Source organism: Lissotriton helveticus, chromosome 10 (genome assembly GCF_964261635.1).
Source record: "Lissotriton helveticus chromosome 10, aLisHel1.1, whole genome shotgun sequence".
NCBI lineage: Eukaryota > Metazoa > Chordata > Amphibia > Caudata > Salamandridae > Lissotriton > Lissotriton helveticus.
In genome coordinates, this window is record NC_136071.1 from 1,041,831,352 (window position 1) to 1,041,857,526 (window position 26,175).

The 26,175-nt window shown below is 45.6% G+C and overlaps 1 protein-coding gene across 1 annotated transcript in view; it reads left to right on the plus strand.

The window, feature by feature from the left end:
• The window catches only part of MALRD1 (MAM and LDL receptor class A domain containing 1), a 2,679,189-nt gene that overhangs the window by 937,996 nt on the left and 1,715,018 nt on the right, over nucleotides 1–26,175 (plus strand). Inside the window, exons 19-20 of the mRNA XM_078663745.1 lie at nucleotides 2,491–2,704; nucleotides 24,843–25,090. Coding sequence (XP_078519871.1) covers nucleotides 2,491–2,704; nucleotides 24,843–25,090 — 462 coding nt within the window. The remainder of the gene's footprint in view (nucleotides 1–2,490; nucleotides 2,705–24,842; nucleotides 25,091–26,175) is intronic.

Sequence of the window (26,175 nt, forward strand, 5' to 3'; positions counted from 1 at the left end):
TGCCACCTCGCTTACTTTTGATTAATTTGCCCCCTGGCAGGTGCCCACCCTGCCAGGGACCTGGCCGCTATCTTTTAAGTTTACCTCGAGGGAGCCCACTCCTCGGTAAACACACCCCCGCCTAATAGTGCCGGAGACGGGCCGCCGCGCTGCCCGCGACGACCCGGAAGTGGTCCTGCCGGCCGGCCAATCCGAGCGTGGCCCCGACGGAAAGCCCGCCCCCGCGACCCGGAAGTCAGGCAGGCCGGGGACAGGACATAGAGGCAAACCGGAAGCTGACGGGAGTCCACCCCGTGCTCCGGTGCAAGAAGGGAGAAGAAGTGTCCAGACACCAGCGCCGGTTCCAGCAGGGCTCTCCTGAGAAGGGGGAGAGCCCCGCCTAAGCGTCTGGTGAGCGGAGCGGAGATTGAGGAAGTCCGCACGCACCAACCTGAGTTCACCGCCGCCGACCCCTCCGGAGTCCCTGTGCTGCACACCGGTGAGTGGAGCTGACCGGGAGGAGGGGGAGTGAGGCCGAAGCCCCGTGGTAGTTGTGGAAGAGTGGGCATTCCTGTGTAACCAAGTCCCCCGAGCGGGGCTCCCACATTGCGGCTGCATTCTTTCAAAGAGCCTGCGAGGCTCAGGGCAGCAGTTGTTTTCAGAGCCCGAGAGGCTCGTGTGGGCATTACTTGGTTCGCTGAGTCCCCAGGAGGGGGACTCCAACTACGCCCCCATTTTGTGTTCGGAGCCCTGAAAGAGGCTCAGGGGGCATAGTATTTGTTTAGAGCCACGAGGGCTCTGGGGCCATTTCCTTGCTTCGAGTCCCCAGGAGGGGGGCTCCAACGTAGGGGCAGTCATTTGTTTTTGAGCCCAGAGAGGCTCTTGCCCCTCCACAGTCGTTTTAAGAGCCCAGAGAGGCTCTGAGAGGGCCATTCGTTTTGTGAGCCCAGAGAGGCTCCAGCCTGCCTTTTGCCTTTCGAGCCCAGGGAGGCTTGAGTGCCCATTTCGTGTTGAAGAGCCTGAGAGAGGCTCAGGGTGCCATTTCTCGTCCAGGAGCCCAGAGAGGCTCCGCAGTGCCACAGTGGTGGTTCTTGAGCCAGAGAGGCTCCAACGTTGCCCTAACTTTCCCTGCACCAGTTGCCCAGCACTTTGTGGGCAACTGCCACGTTTAGGCCCTGACATTGGGACACAGGGACTGTCACAGGTGGTGACTTATCTGAGTTTTGCGCAACTGTGTTTTATTGCTACACCTCTGAATGTTGATACATCATGTGTTATGTTCTTACACCCCTACAGGTATTGTGATACATAGGTGGTTGTTTTCTCCCTAGTACAGGTGGTGCTAGCGAGGTCCTGTTACCAGTGATTACTGGTTGTGTGCTCTATTTTTATATTGTGTGCTACAGTGATTTTTATTTCTACAAAGTTCTAAAAGTGCTGATACCCTTGACAGTGGTCCAGGTGGCCCTGTCCTGTACAATATCCCTTGTAAATTCCGCCCGTGCCTGTTGGCACAATGTAACAATATGTGTGTTTTATCTGATGTATATTTATTATAATACAAAGGCTATTTTTATATAACCTTGTGTGGAGTTTCCTTTGTGGTGGGTCTTTGGGTGTTGTTGCTGGGGTGCGTGCGCAAATACTTAACCTACATCGCCTCCAAGTTTAGCCTTGCTGCTCGCGCCACGTTACCTAGAGGGTGAGTAGGGGTTATCTTGGCGTGTAACTCCCTTGCCCTGACTTGGGAGTGGTGGTCTCTGACTGACGTTGGCGCAAGCCTTGGCCAGCCAGAGATCCCATTTCCAACATTAAGTAAAAAGGTATCTTATTGGAATGTTACTGTTGCCGAATAAATAAATAATAAACTACAATAAATAAAGAAATACAATGAAAACATTATTTAACATGATACACGACACTTAGCCATTGGTCATTAGTGCCTCTTGCATGAGTAAGAGGATCGAAAGTTGGGAATAAAAATAAAAGCAGTAAATAAATGGTATTGACAAACGACACTATTGAGCAATGTCAGTAAGTGATACGTTTAAACAGTATAAAAACGTTCCAGAAATGTTCCGAAACAGCAAGCCTTATTTCTGCACCATCACCAGAGGGATCCATCAGAGGGCTCATTAATTGAAACAAGGAAGGAGGGCTTTGGAGTCTTATTGAGAATAGCTTCACATCACCAATGAATATACATTAGAACTGTATGGTAATATGTATGCTCTATCTATTGCGATAGAATTATGAAAAGAATGATGTTTTTCTAACTCACCGATTCCATAAAAAGTGAATACTGTGTCCTTTACTTTTTCAGCTGTATACAACGTAAAAAACATATTTTTTTGTTCAGAAAAACTTTTTTATGTTAATATGAAAATGTGTACGTCCCTCAGAATTCCAACATAGGTGTTGAATGCATTGTTGTAAATCGGTGATTTCTATATTCTAGTCATGCAATTCCTCTTGCGTTTTACCCCGATCCTTACATGAAATATTTGTTAGATCATCTTCAGGGCAAAACGTGGTGTCAGCTACATGGGAGACGTGGCAGTCGATGACATTTCCTTTGAAGACTGTTCCCCATTGCTAATACCAGACAGACCCTGCTCTGCTGAAGAATTCATGTGTGCCAACAAGTACTGCATCCCCAAGGACCACCTCTGTGATTTTGTGGATGACTGTGCTGATAACTCGGATGAAAACCATTACATATGCAGTAAGTTAAATCAATACCTATTTATATTACTTTTATATTAAACTGTTGTATTTTTGATTAATACAACCAATGTTCTATTCAGTAGCTTATCGCTCGAGCATTTCAATTCCTTCTGTCTCATCTTCACCTTCTCCGCTGTTCTTCAAAACGTTTTCCAAACCTAGAGTTATACCAGAAGTCTTTACAGATTATTCCCAGAAACTGAAAGGCAGATATGTTGTTCCTAAAAGGTAATTCCTTTGTTTCACTATTGCATGATAAATGGAGACATGGTGAGACACATAATGTAATGTTTTCCCCCCATAAATATGTTTAAAAAATGACTGAAAGGTGATTATATGAAACAATTTAAATGTTCATGTCACAATTCATTCATGGGTTTATGGATGGGTGGAACTGGCAGAGTTTTACTCTGCAGACTTCTGCGGAGTTACATGAAATCTCCTAGAGTTTTCGCAGAGTTACGCGAACTGGGGGAAATCGTCACGTCTTGCTGCTTGTGTTGATTTTTAGCACCAGAAACTTGTTCCGCGCTGCAAAATCAGTGCGAACGGCACCACAAGACACACCTGAGGGTGCTGCTTCTTTGCTGCCACTCAAGTAGCATTTCTACTCGAGGGGCTGCTTTCTCACCTTGAACCGTCACAACCGCCCACTTTGAAAGAATCTCACCAGGGGCCCTCATTGTGCCCGAAAATCATGTTAGGGTATGCCAATTCTCACTCGCCAACTTACTGTCGGCTAGTCACGCTCGAGAACAAATGCTGTCTTGTGGCGGTTTGCAGAGTTTGGATGGAACTCTGCGTTACAAGTGTAATGGGGTGTGGCCAAAAGAGTAGATTTTATCGCCCACCCCAATATGGGATGTCAATGCCTGGTAAACCTTACAATTAATTTTAAGATTGCAATTCCATCCTTCTTTCCTAGCTGTTTACATATTCTGCTTAGTGTTACATGTTAGCAATGCCCCTGCCCGCAAACAGTCAATCCCAGGCCAGCAGACCTTAATTTGTAAAATAATAAGTGCCAGTGCCCAAAGCTTTTCTCATAAGCCAGGAGCTGGAGTTGATGAATGTTACGATTGCTGAATAATAGGACTGTGTAACTGTGATTTCACCTCATGTCTCTTTCTTCCACCATCATACACTCTTGATGCTTCTTATTCTACCCTGCTTTCTGCCTTAGTCACTGCTTTTCGATCTTTCTCTTCCTTTTCTCCTTTCCTGTGTTTCTATCGCTTGCTCTGGGTCAAAGTCTGATGAGGATAAGAAAGTGTTGGTCCTAAAAAGTGAGTGCTGGTGGTCCCCCCCGCAAACACCAGCTCAGATTATGAACTGCATACAATTATATTCTTTCCTTCCACAAAATGAGTTACAAAGCAAGCAATTCCATTACGCAAGAGACCAGCAGCAGCCAGTAGGCCGAAGAGCCCTGAGATACCGATGATCCGCTAGCCCCACCAAACTTTTGAGAGCCCGGATCCGGATCCCCCTTTGATGCCTTTTTTATGTAAATTACTCGGGCTGTCACTGAAGTATGTTACCTTTCCTTAGAAATTTTTTACATTAGGACTCACTGCATTTCATGAGATACTTCTGAAGTTGTCAGTCTTTTACTTCGCAGGTTTTTACTTTGCAGGAAAGTATTGTTTTGAGTGACAACTTTAGCAGTATGTGTGTGTGTTTGTGTGTATGTACTTGTTTACATACATATATATTGTGACTATCAGCCTGATTCATCAAGAAAGGAAACTGCGACTCTCAACTTGCGATTCACAGCGAATCGCAAATGGAAAGGCGCAGATCGGAATTCATCATAGTTAGCGAGTAATTAAAGCGATTCGCACACGGGCGCAAAAATCGATAGCAAGAAAATAAAATCGCCGAAAAATCACTATTACCCAGATATTCCGTCTCTATTTTGCGCCATCGCAAATCCCCATTAGCGACATCTCGCCAGTAGCGAGATCGCACTAACGGGAAGTCGCTTTTCGAGCGCCGTGATGACATCACAACCAGGAAGCAGGCAGTTCCCACCCCCATTCTGAACTGCGAGGCTGATCGCGAGGCTGCAGCTAAACAGAGCTCCTACCGGGACACCTCCAAAGTAGCGCAATTCACCCATTTGCGACAGTAGCAATGTCAGAGGAGTCTGCACCAGGGCCCAGTGACACCGGGCGCAAGAGAAAGCTCAAGTTTTCCGAGCAGGAGTTGGAGCAGCTCATCGAGGGAGTGGTTGAAAACCACGCAAAACTTTTTGGAAAGGACTCCCGGAGGGTGCCAGAGATGGAGAGACGTCGCATCTGGCTAGGAATCTCAGCTAAAGTGAACGCTGTGGGCGTGACACACAGGTCACTGGACGAGCTCAAGAAGAGGTGGTACGACCTCCGAGGTCGTGCCAAGGAGAGGGTGGCAGAGAGGCTGGGCGAGACATCTGGTACTGGGGGCGGAGAACCTACTGTCCCTCCCAATACCCCCATGGAGGACCGCGTGGAGGACACCCTTGAGACAGAGGCGTGCATAGGTGTCACCAACCTGGACTCATCCCGACCCAGCCAAGACAGCCAAGGTAAGTGGCATGCGACTGCGACCCTGTCCCCTAACAATGGTCATGGCCCTATAGCCTCCCATATACATTCCAAGTCATTCAAACAATGCACATGAGATCATGGCCACAAGCATATCCCAAAATAAGCAATCGCTAAGCCAGGCAGGGAATGTCAACCAGCATGCATGTAGCAACTGTACGTGTGACAGATACATGCTATTAATGTAAGTCCAATTCCCCTCACAGGTGGCGCCGACTACAGCAGCGACAGCGACATGCTGCAGATCGATGAGTCAGAAGAGGATGCCGAAGAGGTGCCAACACCAACACCTCCTGCACCATCAGGCGTAGCACCACACACCGCAGCCAGGGCAACACCAACAGCTCCAGCACCATCATTGGCAGCACCTAACCCTGCAGCCAGGGCAAGAAAAACAGCACCAGCACCATCCGGCGCAGCACCTAACCCTGCAGCCAGGGCAAGACAGACAGCACCAGCACCATCCGGCGCAGCACCTAACCCTGCAGCCAGGGCAAGACAAACAGCGCCAGCACCATCCGGCGCAGCACCTAACCCTGCAGGCAGGGCAACACCAACAGCACCAGCACCATCATCGGCAGCACCTAACCCTGCAGGCAGGGCAAGACCAACAGCTTCAGCACCATCAGGTGCTGCACCTTTGCCAACCACAACTCCACCACCAGCGGCACCATCTACTTCTGGTGCAGCTACTGTGGTGACTGTGCACACACGCACTGTGGGCAGCCAGCAGAGCAGGCATGTCAGGGCTCGCCACCATGACACATCACACAGCGGCAGGAGGGGGATGGCTGTGCGCATGCCAGGCATGAGCACTGAGCGCCGGATGCTACGCATTCACCAACAGCAGGCACGACGGCAAGGGGCCATTCAGCTGCAGCTACACAAAATTGGCCGCAATGTGGCCAATGTGGGTGATAGGATTGAGCGCATGACGGCAGCCATGGAGGCCAACACTGCTGCACTCATATCGCAGCGCAACTCCGCCCGCCGACGCCACCGGCAGCTCCTTACGCGCCTGACAGCCTTCACCCGCTCAAACTACATAATGGGGAATGCCACCTCCCAGCTCTCACGACGGTGCCTGGCGCAGCAGCAGCAGCTAATCCAATGTGTCGAGGATGTTGGACGGGTGTTGGAGCAGGTCACCACTGCCGTACTGGCACTCCATCCTACTGGTGAAGGCAATGTGGGGAGGGACGACACCAGTGAGGGCGCCTCCAGTGTCAGCAGCCTGTCTGCCTCACTGGTTGGCGTGTTACGCCGCAGCACCAGGCCCACTGCAGGGACACGTGCCGTCCCAGAGGAAGAGCCAGAGCGTCGTTTGGGGGCTGCGCGCCAGAGGCGCAATTGAGTTACTTGAACATTTCCTAGATAATGCTGATGATACAAGCATGTCCAGTGGCTAGTTAGGAGCAGTATGGCGCAATACTGCTGCAATATTATGAATGTAGACATTACGTTATTATTGTGGATTTAACAATAATATTTATTCATGCAACATACATGGGCCTCCAGTCATTATTTACATTGCCATGCAGGAGTGATTGTTGGGTGAGTGGATTGTGGGATTCAGAAACTGTTCATAGTGATGTGGTTGCGCCGTCTGTGTCCTTCAGCAGGGTTCTCCCCGCGTGCATGACGCACATGTGCTGGTGGACGGTCGTCCCCTTCAGACTCACTGCCAGAGATCTCTACTGGTATCCGGCGCTTGGTTGCAATGTTGTGTAACATTGCGCAGACAGCCACAATGCGGCAGCACACATCAGGACTGTAGTACATGGCCCCACCTGTCTTGTGCAGTATGCGGAACCGGCTCTTGAGTAGCCCAAATGTCCGTTCGATACAATTCCTTGTCCGTATGTGAGAAACATTGTACCGCCGTTGCTGTGGTGTAGCCGGGTTGAGGTATGGGGTGAGGAGGTATTCCCGGAGGGCGTAGCCACTGTCACCTGAATGAGAGGAGCAGAGGGTGAGTGCCTGTGCTGCGCAGCTACATCATTGCAATGTGTATTTGTTGACAATGTGTACTTACCAAGTAGGTGTCCTTCCCCAAATTCTCCCCTGGCCAGTCGTGTGTGGAGGCCGCTGTGCCGGAATATAAAAGAGTCATGGGTACTCCCTGGGTACTGGGCCACGATGTCAGTAATGATAGTCTTGGCATTGCAGACCATCTGTATGTTAAGGGAGTGGTATGACTTCCGATTCCGGTACATGTACTCCGTCGCAGCTGGTGGGCAGATGGCAATGTGGGTGCAGTCTATGCATCCTATCACAGATGGGAAATGGGCCACATTGTAGAAGTTTAACTTTGTCAAGTCCAGTTCCTGTTGGCTGGTGGGGAATTTGATGTGTCGGTGTAGCTGGGTGAGCATTGCGTCAACAAAACTCCGGAGGCAGCGTGACATGGTGGGCTGGGATATCCCCCCTGCAGCTGCTACTATCCCCTGGAAGCTCCCAGAGGCCAGGAGGTGCAGGCTACACAATACCTGTACATGTGTAGGCACAGCATTGGTCCGCCTTGTTGGGTGCTACATCAGGGGGTCAGGGTCGTGTATGAGTTGAATTATCATGGCCCCATTTAGCCGGTACTTCGCATAAATCTGCTTCCTGGTTTGTCCCAGCAGGGTGATCCGCTGGCGGAATATCCTCTCCTGTATTCTGCGTCTCCTCCGTGCTGCTCGCTGTAGTCTTCGCCGCCTGACCAGCATGTACATTCCTGGCATTGTGAGACACCAACTGCTGCTGCTGCATCTCCTTATGTGTGTTTGGTCAGCCCTTTCCCTGTTCCTGATTGGCCAACGGTTTTTCAAAATTTTCTCTACTCACTTTTATGGTTACCACCTGCTTTGGGTTGTCCTTAATTTGCGTGGCGCTAATAGAGAATTTGAGGTTTTTCGCTATTAGAGAATTTTCATGAATTCCGATTGCGCTTGTATTGCGGATTCGCTAAATTTATTCTCTAATTCCGTGCTTTGGCGCAAACCTACAGGGATTCTGAGAATATATTAGCGAATTCGCAATCTTTGGTTAGCGCTTTGGTTATTTTCTTGATGAATGCCGATTTGGGAAATTGCGGGCGCAATAGCATTTTCGCTGCTATTGCGCCCGCAATTTAGCTTGATGAATCAGGCTGTTAATATATTATATACATACATACATACACACAAATGTATATATTTGTCTATATGTGTTGGGGTGTATGAAATTCACGTAATTGAATGAGGTAGGAGGAGGGTAGCTGAGAAATGTGAGAAGGCAGGGAGGTGCGCTGGCGATCCCCCCCAAGGCTAATAAAAGTGTTGGTCTCGCGGGTGTAGCCCTCTTTGTCTGCTCGCCTCGGGGATTGCTGGAGGGTCGCAGCTGTAAGCGATTTGGCCTGCAGCTGGAAGCGATTTGGCCTGTTGAAAAAGGCGATGGTGATCTCCTAGGCGAGGGGCCTCACAGCATTTCATCTGGGTAGGTTCAATTGAGAAGGTGTCCGTAACCTGCTAATTTTAGAGCTTAAATTAAAAAAAAATTAAAAAAGGAAAGCGGTGCGAAGGTATTGCAGAATGCAAAGAGGGTGTTTTATGCTTGGAGGCTCAAGGGTATTGAGTGTGGCTGCGATGCAAGGGGACAGGAGATGGCTCAGCGGTCAGAGCTAGTCTCAGGAGCTGGGGCCCAGAGTTCGAGCATCGGCTCAAAATCAAGGGCTAGATGTAGGTAAATCATTTTTACCAATTCTAAAATACCGAATTTTACCGATTTGGTATTTTAGAATCGGTAAATCTGAAGTAGGTAAATTTTCGGTATTTTTTACCGAATCAGTAAGATTCAGTAATTACCGAATCTGTATTTACCGATTCGGTAATTGCCATTCATTCCTATGGGCCTTGAGGCCCATAGGAATGAATGTCATGGCCTTGAGGCCCATAGGAATGAATGTCAATTACCGAATCGGTAAATACCGATTCGGTAATTACAGAAAAATTCAAGGGTGGCAGGGTGTCACTTTGACACCCTGTTGCACACCTGATTAGTGCTTGTGTGCCATGTGGCACGCACAGCATAGGTGTAAATGCACTTATTTTCATTTACATAGGAATTTGTTATTTACCACCAACTAATAGTTGGTGGTAAATAACGAATCCTTAAAGCCCTGTAGCACTGTTTAAAGTGCTACCTACATGTCAAAATACAGATTCGGTAATTTTACCGAATCAGTAAATTTACCGATTCGGTAAAATTACCGATTCGGTAAAATTACCGAATCTGTATTTTGACATCCCCTACATCTCAGTATCCAAATACCGGTCGGTAACGACAGAATATAGGTGTTTTCGGCCGTTACCAACCGGTATTTGGATACCTACATCTGGCCCCAAATCATTTAAAAAAATATATATATATTTTAGATGGCGACCGCGGGGCCTTCGAAGCATTCAGATTTTGTGTGCCTCGTCGGGGCAGTGATTGCGTCGGTGTCCCTCAGGGGTCTATTCTTAGTCCCCTTTTCTTTAACCTGTACGTTAGGCCGCTTGCTTTCCTGGCGGAGCAAGCTGGCCTCACAATTTATTCCTACGTTGATGACACTCAAGTCATCTACTCTCTCTCCACCAATAAAAACCTCCCCTCTTCCTCTCTGCAAGTTGGACTGAAACATATATCGGACTGGATGTTGAAGCACAAACTAAAATTAAACGGGGATAAAACAGAGCTGCTCCTGTTTGGCCCAGACACCTTTCTCTGGGGCCCACACCATTGGCCTCCAGAGATGGGTCCTCTTCCCGTTCCATCTGTGTCTGCCCGCATTCTTGGTGTAATCTTCGACAACCAACTCACTTTCAAACAACACGCTGTGAAAGTCTCAGCCACCTGTACTACCATCATCAGGTGGCTGAGAAAGATCACCTGGATGTTACCTGCGGACACCTTGAGGACCGTAGTCCAGGCTCTTGTCATCTCACGCCTGGACTATGGGAACATCTTGCTCCTAGGTGCTGCCAAAGAGGTAATCAAGAAGTACCAGGTGGTACAGAATATGGCGGTTCGTTTGATCTGTCACCTTCCTGCCCGATCCTCGGTCGCGCACCACATGCGGAATCTGCACTGGTTGCGGATTGAAAGCAGAGTTAACTTCAAAGCACTCTGCTACATGCACAAAATTATGACTGGTAGAGCCCCTTGCTATCTCTCTGCTTTGGTGCAGCAATACATCCCCCCCCCGTACACTTAGGTCTTCGACGCAGAATAAATTTAAGATTCCGCGCATCAGAAGAGCCAAGATGGGAGGACGCTCGTTTTCCCTGCTGGCCCCATCCTTATGGAATTCTCTTCCTCAATCCCTGCGCACTGAATTGTGTTTTCTGAAATTCCGTAAGGGAATAAAGACTTGGCTTTTTAACAACTAATTTGATCTTATGATCCTTCCCCCCTTTCTCCGTTCAGTTTGCTCTAGCGCCGGGAAACCTCCGGGTAGCTGCGCGCTCAACAAATGTAATTATAAATAAATAAATAAATAAATACAGAGTGCGTCTGTGAGGGATCGCAGCTGGGCAGCACGGGCTAGCGCGGTGATAAAGTGCTCAAATCTTTCATTTGGTGCTATGGTTTAGCACAAAATGCATCCTTGTTGCATTTTGTGGTGCGAAAATGAACTAAAGAAAAGCACCACAAGTGACAGCCACTGGCATTGTGTTGTTGATGTGCATGCACAGTAAAGTATTACCACATATTGTGCATTTGCTTTTTTACTGCAAATCATGCACAATCAAGCAAAGTGGCGTAATGGCATAATTTTCAAGAATCAAGCATAATGTGAAATACCCCATGTTACACCTGGCATCTTTGGCGTTGTTTCCCCCTATCTTTTTGCCTCTACCTCCTGTATTTTTGATGCTGTGCTGGATTTCGTTTTTGCTGGTTTAGATGCTTTGGACACTCTGCCACTGCTGATCAGTGCCAGAGTGTAAGTGCTCCCTATGTAAAGTGTTATTCTGATTGGCTATACATGTTTGGCATATTTGTATCACCATGAAGTCCCTAGTAAAGTGCACTGGGTGTGTCAGGGCTGGTGATGACAAATGCTACTAGTGGGCCTGCAGCACTGATTGTGCCACCCAGAGGAGTAGCTCTAAAATGGTGTCTCAGGCCTGCCACTGCAGTGCCTATGTGCAGTTTAGAAACTGCCATGTCCTCCTGGTCAGTGTCCCCACTGACCAGGCCTACCCATCCCTTTTTGTGCACATCAGTCACCCCTATGGAAGGCCCAAGTTACCCCCCTGGGCAGGGTGCAGTGTATGTAAAAGGTAGAGCATGTACTAGTGCAGGTGACATGCTCTGATAGTGAATGGCAGCCATTTTCGGTTTTCACTATTGTAAGGTTATCTTGCTCTATAGATTAGCATGGGGGATGCTGGCTACAGTGGTTAACAGCATTTCGTCCCATAGGAACAAGATAGGACATAAGTATCTAGTATCCCTGAACTCAGAGTTTAATAACACATCTTTTAGGAAAGGTTGTTTTTAAATACTGTGTTTGAGAACAACACTTCTAGAAAGTTGCTGTTCTCTTGGCTGACCCTTCTGTGTGCCTTGGCCTGTTTGTGTATTGACTGTCTGGTTTGAGAGTGACAGGGGCTGGGGATTCCCCAGGAGGCTGGCTGAGTCAGCCCTAGGCTGAATGACTGCATTTGCAACTGGAGTGGTGGGAGGAGTTAGCACCTGGGCCTGAATAGGGCTGTGCCTGCCTTCCACAATGCTGGCTCCACCTCCTGCTGGGCGGCTGATGACCCTGCCCCTCACTCTGAAAGGAAAGAAGAAGCCAGCAAAACAAAGTACTCAGGAAACACCCAGAACTGGTTCAGACCGGGCTCAGGGCCCAAATGCACAGAGAGAACAAAGACTTTAGGGGTATAAGTACAGGACCCCTGACAACAGAAAATTAGATCATCCTGGAATCAAGAAGGAACCTCTGCCAAGGAGAAAGCTGAAGCTGAAGAAGGAAGACTGTCCTGCTGTTGCTCTGCTGGACGGACCAGCTGTTGCTTTGCTGCCAAGGAGAGGGGAAGGACTTTGCTGTTGAGCTGTGTCCCCTGTCTTGAAGGAATCTCCAAGGGCCTGAGTAGAGCTGGCTCCCTGTTCTGAAGTCCCAGGAACAAAAGGACTTCACCCCCAGCTTCCCTGAACCAGTTGTGGGGCCTCTGGAAGTTGTACCTGTGCTGGGAAGCTTGAAACTAAGCTTGAGAGACGTTTGCAATTGAAAAGTGTTGCATCGCTCGCTTGCGGAGCGCATCCCCAACAGTGCGAGAAGATTCCCGCCGCTATGAAGGTCGAGATCGTTGCAGCGTCTGTTGCCGCTGCCAGAGCCGTCGCATCCTTCGTTTGCGGGACGCACCAGACCGGTGCGGGAAAGTCAAACATCGTTGCGAGTGTCGTCGCAGAGCCTGTCGTCGCTGGGTGAGATCGCCGCACCGCTTGCTTGCCGACCGCATCACGTCGCTGCGAGCATCGTCGCAGAACCATCGCATCGAGGAGCTGCGAGAGAGAGGATCACCGCTGGACTGCGCATCGTCGCCCCGGAGATCGTCGCAGCCCCTACGAGATCGTCGCATCGTGCCTTTTGCGAGAACAAACTTCCTTCGGAACCACCGCACCGGAATCCATACAAGTGGCCTTCCTCCCCATACAGACCAGATTCGTCGCAACACGCCCGCTGCTGCAGCGGGGTTGTCGCATCGCCACCCCAGGGTCTCAGGAGCAACGCATCGCTTGTTTTCCACCAGCTTCTGCTTTTGGAACTTTGTCGCAACTAAAAGGTACTGTGAGTAAACGTGACGCAACTGTGAACTTTTCACGCATCTGTAGATTATTCTATCACAACTTAAAGAACTTTATCGCAAACCTTAAGAACTCTTTTGAAACCATATTCTTGAACTGTGTATGTTGGATTTTTGTCGTTTTGGTCTTGTGTAGTTTAGATTAAATACCTTTATTTTTCTAAACTGTTGTGGAGTCAGTTTGTGGTGTTTTCAGTGTGTTACTGTGAGTGTTGGTACAAATACTTTACGCATTGCCTCTGGTTAGCCTAGACTGCTCGTGCCAAGATACCTAGAGGGTGAGCAGGGGTTATCTCAGAGGTTATCTCCTTGCCCTGACTAGAAGCAAGGGTCCCTATTTGGACAGTGGTACCTACCTCTGCCAACTAGAGACCCCCAGTTCTAACACCCCACATTACGTGAGTTACACTAGCATAATTTATATGTCACCTAAGCATTACTTAATGGCCCCTCTGTAGTTAAAATTAGGTCAATTCCATTAGAAAGGCATTTTTTCTATTCTTAATAGATTTGGTGCAGTTTGATGAATCTGCCAAAACTTTCCCAAAAATAAGTTCATCCACATTGATTCTTAATAGATTTGGTGCAGTTTGATGAATCTGCCAAAACTTTTCCAAAAATAAGTTCATCCACATTGACACCTTCATGTAAAGTCTTGTGCTGTTCCATCCAGCTCCGGGTAAGCAAAAAGGGAGGGACTCACAACTGTGATTTTGCCATGGTATTTATAATAGGAAAGCTGGCTCTCACCACACACAAAACTGGCGTTTGGAATTACATCAGATACCCATAAAGCAAACTTTTTAATATTTGGTGTAAAGCCATTGGTCGAAGCTGATTTTATGGAGGACAGCAGTACATTCAATCTCCTGAAAGAAAAGAAAATGTGGAGTCTAGAAGAAAATACTGCTGGTGGCTAGGGCTAGCTACCAGGAGCAACATGATGCCAATATTTTCTAGAACGGCCCAACAAGGCTGGAGAAATTACCAGGAGAAGTGTGGTCAAACCACGTGGTCATTGAAGAAACTGAGTGAGTTGTGCACCACTACATTTTACAATGTATCCCCTAGGGGTTGCCATGAGCAGCGCCAAGATCCTCATCCCTAAAAACTCAAACCCAATCCCTGGGGACCACTGCTGCCCAGGGAGCTGGAACATAACTGTTTGTGGGTCTCTAGTGGACTGGAGCCAAAGCAACAATGTGAATGTCACTGCTCTGATGAAAAAAAACAGAACCTTGGAGCACTGCAGTGTGCTGTCCAGGAGTGAACCGCCATGGAGACCCACCTACTGCACAAGGGCAGCAAAGAGTGTACCCAACTGCATTTATAGCAGTGGGCAGGAGACTAGGAGGACACAGGAGTTGTGCTGGAAGCAGGCTCCCCCCACAGCTTCCAGTGAAGGCTGCATTGGGTGCCCACTTAAGGCCAGGCAACTGAAGAATTTCAATAAATTTGAGGAACAAGGCTGCCTCAAACAAAAAGAGCCCCAAAGAGAGCTTAGAAATCTGCATATTCTTTCTATGATGCACCCTGAGTTGAGTAAAGGCACCACCGATTATGTTCGATATTTTGGGGGGCCTGCAATAGGTGTTTTAGCTCCAATAGGAGCTTTCAACATCAGATTTGGAATTTCACCCTGCCTGACATTGCGTTTCTGGTTGTATGCACCCTGTCCTAGCAGGAGCCAAAATCCTAGTCGGGGTAAGTCAGTAATACACTCTAAATTAACCTGTGCTCACCCTCTGGTAGCTTGGCATAAAGCAATCAAGCTTAGCTTAAGAGGCCATGTGTAAAGATTTTGTGAAACGCATCAAACAGTAACACAGTAAAATCACCCCAAAAACTCTCCACACCTTTTTGAAAAATAGATCATTCTATTCTGAACAAAACTAGACCAAATTGTCAATCTAACAAGTAGAAGTCATGATATGAATTTTTAAAGATTAAGTGTCAAATAATGCTTAGAAACAAATTGTGTTCAAAGGGGTAAAATGGTTGCGCTAGACCAGGACTAAGTCACAAATTCAAGCCGCCCATGATGGAGTGCAGGCTGGCTTCAGGACCCACACATGGTCCGCGGAGCAAAATTACCTTAATCCTTATTGCAGCACCAAATGCGGGATGCAGTAGCACAATGCATTGATGATCCCTCCGCAATTGATAGGCTGCCAAGGATTTCTCCACGCAGTAGTGTCCATGCACCTGTTCTGTGGATCAAGGACTACTTCTGGAGTGCAGCAGTTCCGAATATGATGCGCCGGGTGAATCCCTGCTGCAGGGCGATACATCGATCTTCTCCATGCAGTGGTAGTGATACGTTGGTTCTGAAGTGGTGATTCCAGAGGCAATGCAGCAGTTCCAAGTATGATGCACCAGTTCCCGCAGCAGCCGTGAAGCATCGATCCCAATCTCGCAGCAGGCAATGCGTCGATTCCAATCAGCACAGCGGTGTCGATGCGCAGGTTCTTGCTTGATAAGCACTTTAAACTCACTTCCAAGGGCCCCGCACTGGATTGGCACCACTTTGCAGAGGCAGACTTATTGCAAGTAAAGTTCAGGTGCTGTGTTGAAGAAAAAAGTCTTTGATATCCCAGCGACTTCAGAAACAGGAGGCAAGCCAACAAGCCCTTGGAGACTACTTAGGTTCACCAACGTAGAGGTGCAAGTCCAGCCTTTCTCACTCCCAAGCAACAAGCAACAGGCCACCACAACAAAGCAGTTTGGCAAATTGGCAGTCCCTCCTACAGCACATCAATCCTTCTTCCCGGTAGAATATCCTTAGTTCCCGAAGTGTTCTGAGCGGTGGCGTCAGAGGCCCAGTACTCATACCCAATGGGGCCTTTGAAGTTGGGTGATTTCAAAGACATGCCTTTGAAGTCCACAAGTCCCTGCTTTTACTGCCCTGGCTCCAGATTCACTACAGGGCGTATGCAACCCTTTTGGTGGGGACAGGACACAGCCCTTTCAGGTGTGTTAGCTCCTCCCTCACATTCTGCTCAGGATGACCCAACAGAAAGTAGATGGCCACTCATTCACACCTACCCTTTCTTTGTGTGTGGCTGTCTAGAGGGAATGCAGGAAGAAAGCTGTCACCCACCCCAGATGCGTATTCCAGAGACAGGTAGAAGGTTCCAAATGGTTTCAGTCAGAAAATGCCAACTTTCTAAAATTATATAAAGAGAAGTTAAGCCCTAGGACTGTAGCAAGGTAGGGACTTTTTAAGTAGAAACACTGAAAAAACCTGGGTACTGTTTTGTGGTACTGCTATTTAATTTAGGCCGACACACAACAAGAACCAATGTTTAAATCCCCTTGGATCTAGTTATTTATTTAACCTTTTCTTTTGCATACCAAAACCGCTTTTGAATTATTTTATAAGCGTCTGATTCGTAAGAATCTGAAGCCCTGGCTTTTTTCAGCATAGTCCTGTTTGGCTGTCACAAGGCTCTTTCCACTTCTGCAGCATAGTCATTTAGCGCCAAGACGCCCTCGGGCAATCGAGCGCTCTATAAATCCAATAATCAAATCAAATCTGAATGTAAAGGAAACACCATTCATTTAAAAACAAATGGACATAGTTATACAAATACACTAAAACTCAGATGTGCAACATTTAGAACAGAGAATAATGCACCAGTCTCTTTACACAATAATATTGTACAACAATCTCTTTAAGCTTTAACATTTAAACAAAAATGTCGTAAACCACACAAGGTACCAATCTCATTGCACAAATATTGCACATTTGCAACAACCCTTTACGATTTTGACAATTTATCCACAAAAGGCGTAAATCAGAAAAAGTGCCTTTTAATGTTTCGGAGAGTCTCTCCTGTATTTGCCTCTTCGGATCTCCCTGAATTTGGCAATACCATTCTTGATTATGGACTTGACTTCTTCCCTCGGTTAGATACATGTCCTTAGGCCATACCACCAGGGCCCTGCCCTTGTCAGCAGGCTTTATAACTACTGAATCGTCATTTTTCAAATCACATAAAGCTTGTTATTGTTGAGATGTTATATTTCTCTTCAGATAGTTGTTTTGTTTCTCTAGTTGACCAATAGATGAAAGTACTACCTGTTAGCTCCTCTATCCCATTCTGTTCAGGATGACATATCAGCAAGCACATGGCCACTCAGTCACACCTACCCTTTCTTTGTGTGTGGCTGTCTAGAGGGAATGCAGGAAGAAAGCTGTCACCCACCCCAGATTTGTATTCAAGAGACAGGCAGAAGGTTCCAAATGGTTTCAGTAAGAAAATGCCAACCTTCTAAATTACAATTTAAAAGACAACTTCACCATAAGTTGTGTTTTAGATTGTGATTCCAGAGACACCACATTTGGGGATCCTAGCTCCTCCCAATTGGAAATCTTTACTACTATTATAAAGGAAGAACTTTGAACCTTTGAGGCGGGTAAACTCGGGAACCACAGCGCCAATCCACACACCCGATACATCGTTGTAATCGTCAGGATGTGCAGATGGACATAGGCTATACAAACGTAATAAATATACGTAATTTCAAAAATTGACCCAAAAAAAATGTAGTCCCTTGGAAGAAGCGCCGGGCGCGACGTGCGTGCTGACGTTAGGAGTGGCGTACAGGAGTACGAAGAGGACCGGTGGACATGAGCGCGGGGGGGAGCGGCGCACAGGCGGGGAGGAGCGGTGAGGAGCGGGGGACAGACGGTGAGGAGCGGTGGACAGGCGGTGAGGAGCGGCGGACAGGCGGTGAGGAGCGGTGAACAGGCGGTGAGGAGCGGCGGACAGGCGGGGAGGAGCGGTGAGCAGCGGATGAGGTAGGTTATTTATTTATTTATTTAGGAGCGGTGAGCGGCGGCAAAATACAAAAGCAAACGTTACATTAAATGAAGCAAAAATGACAATCGTGAGCCAACAAAATACAAGAGGAAGCAAACGGTGCATTACAAAAGTGAGCCAAACGGTGCATTACAGGAGGAAAAAGTGATGTGTGCAGGTTACAAAAGCGTACAAAGTAAGCAAACGTTACATTAAATGAAGCAAAAATGACAATTGTGAGCCAACAAAATACAAGAGGAAGCAAACGGTGCATTACAAAAGTGAGCCAAACGGTGCATTACAGGAGGAAAAAGTGACGTGTGCAGGTTACAAAAGCGTACAAAGTAAACAGAGGTATAATACTGCATTACAGGAGGAAAAAAGCGACGTGTGCAGGCTACAAAAGCGTACAAAGTAAACATAGAGGTATAATACTGCAATATATGGAGGAAGGCTCCGGGGGACCCACGGACAACGTCGGGCCGGGCGGGGGCCCTGAAGCCTAATTGCTCCCGGACAACATCGGGACGGGCTGCTAGTTACATTATAAAATGTATTAAGGCAATCCCACTGGTATCCTATAGGAGAGATAAACCTTGCAGTAGTGACAAATCAATCAATCAATCAGGGAACCGTAAAGCGCTCTACTCACCCGAGAGTGTCCCAAGACGCGGGGAGGGGGGGTTAATCAGCTCCCGTTCGTTGAAGAGCCAGGTCTTGAGGGTCTTCCTGAAGATGTGCAGAGAGGAGGCGCATCTGATGTCGATCAAGAACTCGTTCTAGGTCTTGGCCGCGATGTAGGAGAAGGCTCATCCACCCGTTCTGGCTCTGCACACTACACTCTGCCCTCTGGGCTGTTCAGAGACTGCACTAGGGGTGACTTATATGTATTAAAATAGAAGTTCTGGGCCTAGAAAAAAGGGCTATTTTTCGAGATAGAAATGGCAGTTACAAACTGCACCCACAGGCTGCAATGGCAGGCCTGAGCGAGGCTTAAAGGGCTACTTAAGTAGGTAACACAATGAGTGCAAAATGTTTGGGGATGATCCTGCAGAAAGGGCAAAATAACACAGGGACCAAAATGCATTAACCTCCGATTGCAGTCGTATTGCTGTCCTTGGCCGGTAGCTAGTAGCAAGTTAAGACTAACCACAATGGAGCATTGATACAGGTACAACTAGATCAGAAGTTTTACCTTCAGACTTAGTCTCTGAAATGGAAGTCAAAAATCCTCAGCAGGGAAAGGCAGCAGGCTATGGCCTAATAGGATTCAAAGTCCTGCAATGGTTACTAGAAGAGGTCCCAGTGAAGCTTTTGACTTTTTGGTGGGAAAACGCACTGCCGGAGAAATAAAAATGTAGTGCCCAAAAAAGGTGGGATACTCCGGCACCTTCCTCAGGTGTAAATCTCTGCGTTCAGACTAGCAGTAGGGTGCAGGGCAGATCCAGTTGGAACTGATCAGCTGAGCAGTTGCAGAAAATTACCTCATGTCGATTGTTGGGTTCCTGTAGCTTGAACAGGAGAATCAGACTCATGAGCCTTTGAGGCCACTTCTTTGTTCTGGGAGGGGGAGCAGGTCCAGTATTCTTGGCCCTTCTCAGGTAACAGACAGCATGTCTAATACTCTTTTGTTATACCTCTGGTCCAGAAAATGTTCTGAGGAGGGTACTGTGGATGCCACATTTAGAAGTGCACCTAACCACTTCCAAACCTATGGAGTGAAAGTTCCTAGGGGTAACCCTTCCTACTTTTGTAGCATTACCTGTGCGCCCTACTGTTAACAAACACCAGAGTGACCCTCTCCACCTCAAACCAAGATTAAAAAACCTGTATTCTTCTGTGCTTAGCTCCTGTGCCCAACCCAGAGGTTGTGCCCATGGCATGGAAATGACCAAACCCTCCTCTATGGTCCCTCTAAACCCATTCTGGGGACAGCTTCTCTCTCTCACTGGGATTAATGTTTGCCTGGCTACAGTATAAGAAGAGCACTTCCCTTGTGTCAGCTAGCATTTGAATGTGACTGGATAGGCCTCTTTGAAGGCTATTAAGTACCTGTGCACAGCCCAGATGGCCACCTTACAAGAGGATCAAACACACCTCCCCACACCCAATGCCGTTGTCTCTTCTCTAGGGGCAGTTTTCATACTTTACAAAGTAGCTGCCAGGTTAAAGTTTCAGCTCCTGAAAATAGGTCTCCTAAGGCTCTAGGTAGGGAAAATATAAATATTTTTTACAAATTTGTCTTTACCAGTGAATTGGGCATGTACAAAATATTTCAATAAGTCATCAAATTAAATGTGTAGGTGTTACAAAGCCAAGCTAACATTATTACATTTAATATTGTATTCCTATGCTGTCATATGGAACAGCCAGTCTTGTTGGAGTGAAATTTGTGTTTGATCCTTTATAACAGCACAGACATAGTTATCATTAAACATTTACATGTCCTACTTTGAAATACCATGCACCCTTCCTTATGCCTTAATGGCTAGAGTGGTCGACCTCGAAGCTGGGGAACCGGGTTGGAGTCTCGGCAGAGACACTCAACATGCTGTGATTCTGAGCAAATCTCTTCATGCTTATAAAAAGTTAATGTGTCCAGCTGTAAATTAACTTGTGCTTATGCTCATGTAAAGTGATCTGATACCTTAGTGTCGAGTTTGCGTAATGTAAAACTCAAAAACAAAAAGGAATGAAAAAGGAAGATTAAGACATGTTAAGTGATTAATTTGACAGGCTGAATTTGCAGATTAAATCTATATAGATTGGCTCCAAATGGTAGGCATGCAGTCATGTTTACATTGTCTCTGTAGTGGATGGCACAATGAGTGTTGCAGTCCACTAGTGACATTTAATTTCTAAGCCCTGGGTACACTTTGTACCATATATCAGGTACTAATAGGTAAGTTAAATGTACCAATCAGTGGTATGCCAATATTATCATGTTAATAAGAGGCCACAGTCACCTCTCCACTTGTTAGCAGGGTTAAAGTGCAAAAATCGGGGTACACCACACAATACTTGGTAATTTCCAACAGTATAGGAATAGGATCTTAGCTTACTTAAAAAAAACATTCATTAAGAAAAAGAACAAATAAATGTTAAATTGAAGTTATAGTTAGGTGTTGAAATAAGATAAAAGCTGGCATTTAACAACTGAAATAAGTCTAAAATGTACCTGTTCTAGTTTAGCAAACCAACTAATATTTATACCCATGTCATGCACTGCTTATGTTCCACATATTACATCACTCATGACATGTAGAGTGGTATCATGGATGGTATCACAGATGACATCTCAAATAGCATAATTTATGCCATCACTAATTGATTCATTTAATCTTTATGGTTGTGTCCTATAAGCTTCCTGGACTTCGAGTATGTTAACGAGTTACATTTGTGTCCAATTTTGTATCATTTTCAATACAAAAAGATCCCTGTACCCTGGACGTTGATTAGCATATGTCTAGTAGACATGAGTACAAAGTTGTCTGGAAGATATACTGTCTAAATCCAGACACACCCCCTCTCTATTTACGGTAAGGTGTATGTTCTCTAATGCCTGACTGTCCACAACAAACCACTATTTGTGACTTAAAACAGGAGATTCCAGGCAAGGTTCAACTCGACATGTCCAATACTGTCTGCCCCACTGAGACAGTCCATCCACCCACACTCAAAGAACATTTTTAAACAAGTGAAAAAATGTGTGACGGAGAGGAAGGCACCTCACGGGCGAACAACCCTCGGGGAACTTGGCAGATGTTACCAATTCTATGCCCCTTTCTCATCATCGGTTGCCATTCCTTTTCCAAGAAGAAAACAGTGTCAAAGGCAAAAGGTGCGTACAGAAAAAGTGCAGAACCAGAAGCTAGGAAAATAGCTCCCTGGTGTGACGAACAAAGAAGAGTGAGATAAAATCAACAGAGACACCAATTGTACAACTGTATTACTAACTCTGGTGTGTACTGGTGAAATAAAAAGGCTGGTAGCTTACTGTCGCATACCACTACCTGTAACCGACATGTTTCACTGCCCGGTGAATTTTATGGCAGATTCATCAGGGTTCACCACTCGGTCACCGCACCAGTGTTGGACATCTTTATAGGAAACCTCAACCAGCCATGTCCTCTTATACCAGCTGGTCAGGAAAATATCCGCCCTACTGTAGATTGTAACATCAATCGTACAAACATGGAACCAGGGCATTGTATCATCCCAGGAACCAATTTTGTATCACCAGTCAAGCGATAAAGAACATAAGTTGTACCCACATGCTAGACGCATAGCATATTGACCAATCCCCTTTTAATGGTACTCATCCAGCTAAAAAAATGCTTTGATACGATTTAGGTAAAGGAATAGTGATCCCTAGTAGGAAAAATATTTTATTTTTTAGAGTTAAAGGGAAATTAGAAAATGGACCCCTGCTGGGGTAAATCCAAAACAAGACCTTGTCCAAACTTCCTTTTGAGTGCAGAAGTGCTTTTTTCTTGAAATAAGTGAACCTAATATTGCATATGATTGCTGTTCACACCTTGCTATTTGTCTGTATGTTTTCTGTTGTGTTTATTTTTTATTAACTTGTTTTGGATTTACCAAGGGGTATATTTCGTAATTTGTCTTTTACTCTAAAAATTTAATATTTTCCTTATCGTCATTGGAACAATTTCTGGGAATTAATATTTTTTCACAAGTATTGCACTCACATTTACTGTTTAGGCACCACTGTTACTTTAACTACGTATTATTACCCTTGGTCCATAATGACTCTTGGGTTTCCCTTGTGTTTTCGAAACTCTATAGACTAAATTAGCATTAGCCCCTTTTTAAACCTTGTATACCTTCCAAAGAAATGGTTTCTTTTAATACCTTTAGTGGGATTACCATCTTAAAGATGACACGTGACTAGCAATTTTTATGTTAAGAGGCTCACAGGCATGCATTAGCCACTTATACTTCACATTCAGCCATGCCCTAATCAGAATCCTCCATAGTAGCGTAAAATAAACAACACACTTTCCTGAGATGTTCAAAATGGCTTACAACCTTATATCTATGCTTCAAAATGCAGAGTGAGTTAACCCATGTCTAAGTGGATAACACTTACATTGCACTTCATTCAACAATTCTCAGTGCCACCAAAATCTTTAGCAAAGTTTTAGAAATAAAAATTCACAACTTGGAGATGCCCTCGTTACATAGAAGTTGTCTGTATCACTGAATTACAAATGTTTAACAATCCAATGTTCAACGTCTACTGGTTGATAACTTCATTGTGAACAGAAGCTTTGGCTTTTCTCACGGTTTTCCTGTGGCACAACTTGACTTTAAGCAAAACCTACTTTGAAACATGCCTCTGCAACTCACATCAGATGCGCTCAGCCCTTATCATGTTTAACGTGGAGGACTGCTTGTACCCAAAACTTCGCAGGTTAGTAAACTGGGGACCATATTTCACAAAGCATAGCCACAGCTTCCTCCAGTTCTTGCGCTATTTTCATCATTTGCACCTACATGTGGGTTCACAGTAAAACAATGAAGTATATGACTATACGCCTTTTATCACAAACTTTATTTTCTAAAAGGATTTATTATATTGTATTGTATTGTATTGTATTGGGTATTTGTAAAGCGCATCTGTCACTCCGGAAGGAACATCCTGGCGCTGAATACTTCCGCGGAGTAATTTAATGTGAATAGTAGAAGAGCATGACTATGGTGCAAGTTGTAGCCTGTTCACTGAATTTACTGGTGAATTTCAGTGTTTTTTCATTTTTTAAAAATGTTTTTATCTTATTTCTGTGCTATATAAATATATTGAAATTAACAACTAGTATGATTAACAATCTGCACTTGGTGATAAAAACTTATGTTTGATTGGGTCCTGATAGAGGTTTGAAAGTGTGAGGGGGTCAAAATCCTTTTTACGGATGTCTGCCAAGGTAAAGTATTACCATGTGCCTTCTGTCCATTTAACAAATACTGTCCCCTCCTGCTGACTAGATGCCTAAAACCAGCCACCTAACCGGGGCCCATATTGCAACCTAAGGTTTATACATCTTCACTTCAGGCTATTCTGTAAACTTGATGTCTGGTAAAGGTATACTTCTTTCTTTGCTCTCCATGCCAATGTCATTTAATTGTAGCTCAGCCTCTAGTTGCTTGTATTACTATATAACAGTGCCAAATAAAAATAATTGCAAGTTTCAAGCTGCATATGCCACTCATGTGTATTGATTTCCAGTGATTTTATAACATTCCCCCACAGCATACACACAGAATTCATGATGCTCATAAATGTAGGTTGCTTGATAATTTCTGCTCCATCGGCAGAGTTTGTGAAGTTTTCCCCACTCCGCACTCCACTTGGAGCGTGGAGTTCCGGCAAAACTCTGCCAACTGCCATGAGGCGGAGTTTTTTCTCGAACATGGCTTGACAACATTAAGTTGGAGAGCAAGAATTTGGATATCCTAGTGAGATTTTCGGGCACTAGAATACCTCCCGGTGAGATTTCTCAACGCAGGCTGTTGTGGCAGGTTGCAACCATTCGCATTGAGAAAGCTGCCACTTGAGTAAAAAATCTACTCGCGAGCGCAAGCTGCTGCTAGGGGTAGAATTTCTACCCGAGCGGCATGAATACCAGCACAAACTGCAGTTCGCACTGCACTCCGCCACTCATGGAACTTCGCAGAGTTTTTTTGTAACTTTGCGGAGTTCCGTGTAGCAAAACTCCACGAACTACGCTCAGACTTAAAAAAAATATTGCCTCCACATGGCTACAAATTTGCTGTCATAAATCCCTCTGTTTGGCTTAAATGTTTCAACTACTACATCTGAGGCCGGATTTATATGAGTTCAAATTTGCAGCGTCTCTTCTGATTTAACTAGTTTCTCAGTTAATGCATTTTAAACCTATTTTCAGGAACATTCATAGGTCGATGTGATTTTGAATTTGATCTCTGCTCCTGGACACAAAACAAAAATGATGACTTTGACTGGAGTCTGAGAGCGGGAAGCACCCCGACCACTGGCACGGGGCCTGCCACCGACCACACCTTGAGGGAACCATCTGGGCATTACATCTTCATCGAGAGCTCCTTCCCTCAGCTGCCGGAGCACAAAGCCATCATATCCAGCCCAGTGATAAGGCAAAGAAGTAAAAATTGCAAGGTATTGTGCATCAACAGTTTGAACACGTTTTTCTGACAAAATGTTTTTCTTTGCATGAAAAAAAACAGGTGGTCCTTCAAAAAATAGAAACTCTTCTCTCGCGAGGAAATGTGTTTATTTCACGCATGTATCAGCTTGATTGCATATTCCGGAATACGCCTTAAAAATCACTTTGATAATCATGATGCAGGAGCAAAAATTGTGCAGTATAGCTCTTCAAGATGGTAGAAAGATTGCACTCCGAGAAGAATTTCTTATCAGTGGTTCATGATAGTCATGAAACAATAAACCAGATTTAAATGCAAGTTTGGCTCCTCTTGGAGAATTTATTTATGTGTCTTTGCAACATGCTAGCAAGGTTAGTAAAATACATCTAGCATGCATGTTAACCATTTTTCCTTTGATTGGCTGCCTGGTGAAGAAAAGTGTAAGTGCCCAGTGTGAGCAGAAACTCATGAGACAAAGATTCCTACATGTGCAAGTGATATCACTGAGATATTAAGTGATGTCAAAGCATTCAGAGTAGTTCAAGTCGAGTAACTTTTCAACAAGGAGCATTTGTAGATTTCACAAAAATTATGTGTTTTACACAATGCTTAATTTGTAAAATTGTTGGACATAAGCCTGCCACCAGTGCTGCAGATTATCAGGGTTCCCGTATATAATGAGTGTCTAGTTTTTATTTCACCTCAGGCTTTTTCAACAACCACTATACACTTGCTGCACCTATATTCCCTCCCAGAGGTTCAATTTCATACATGCTTTTTATCTTTGTCACTATGTTTTTGTCTTCCTTGTTTTCACTTTTGCTACCTTTGTCTCTATTGTTCTGGATCAATATCTGATAATGCTAAATGAAAGTTCTGATCCCAAAAGAGGAACCTTAGTGAACTCTATCTCCATCAGAAAAGAGGGTCATTATGGCCCTCTTATTTTTACATGCCTAGGGATCAAAGAGTTAGGATGAGCCCTAGAGTAGAAATTCTTACTAGTTATTTTTCAAACCCTAAGGCACACCATTAATGGTATGGTTCACCATTGGGCCTCCTTCTGTCCCTGTAAACCAAGAGGTGCTCAACCATATT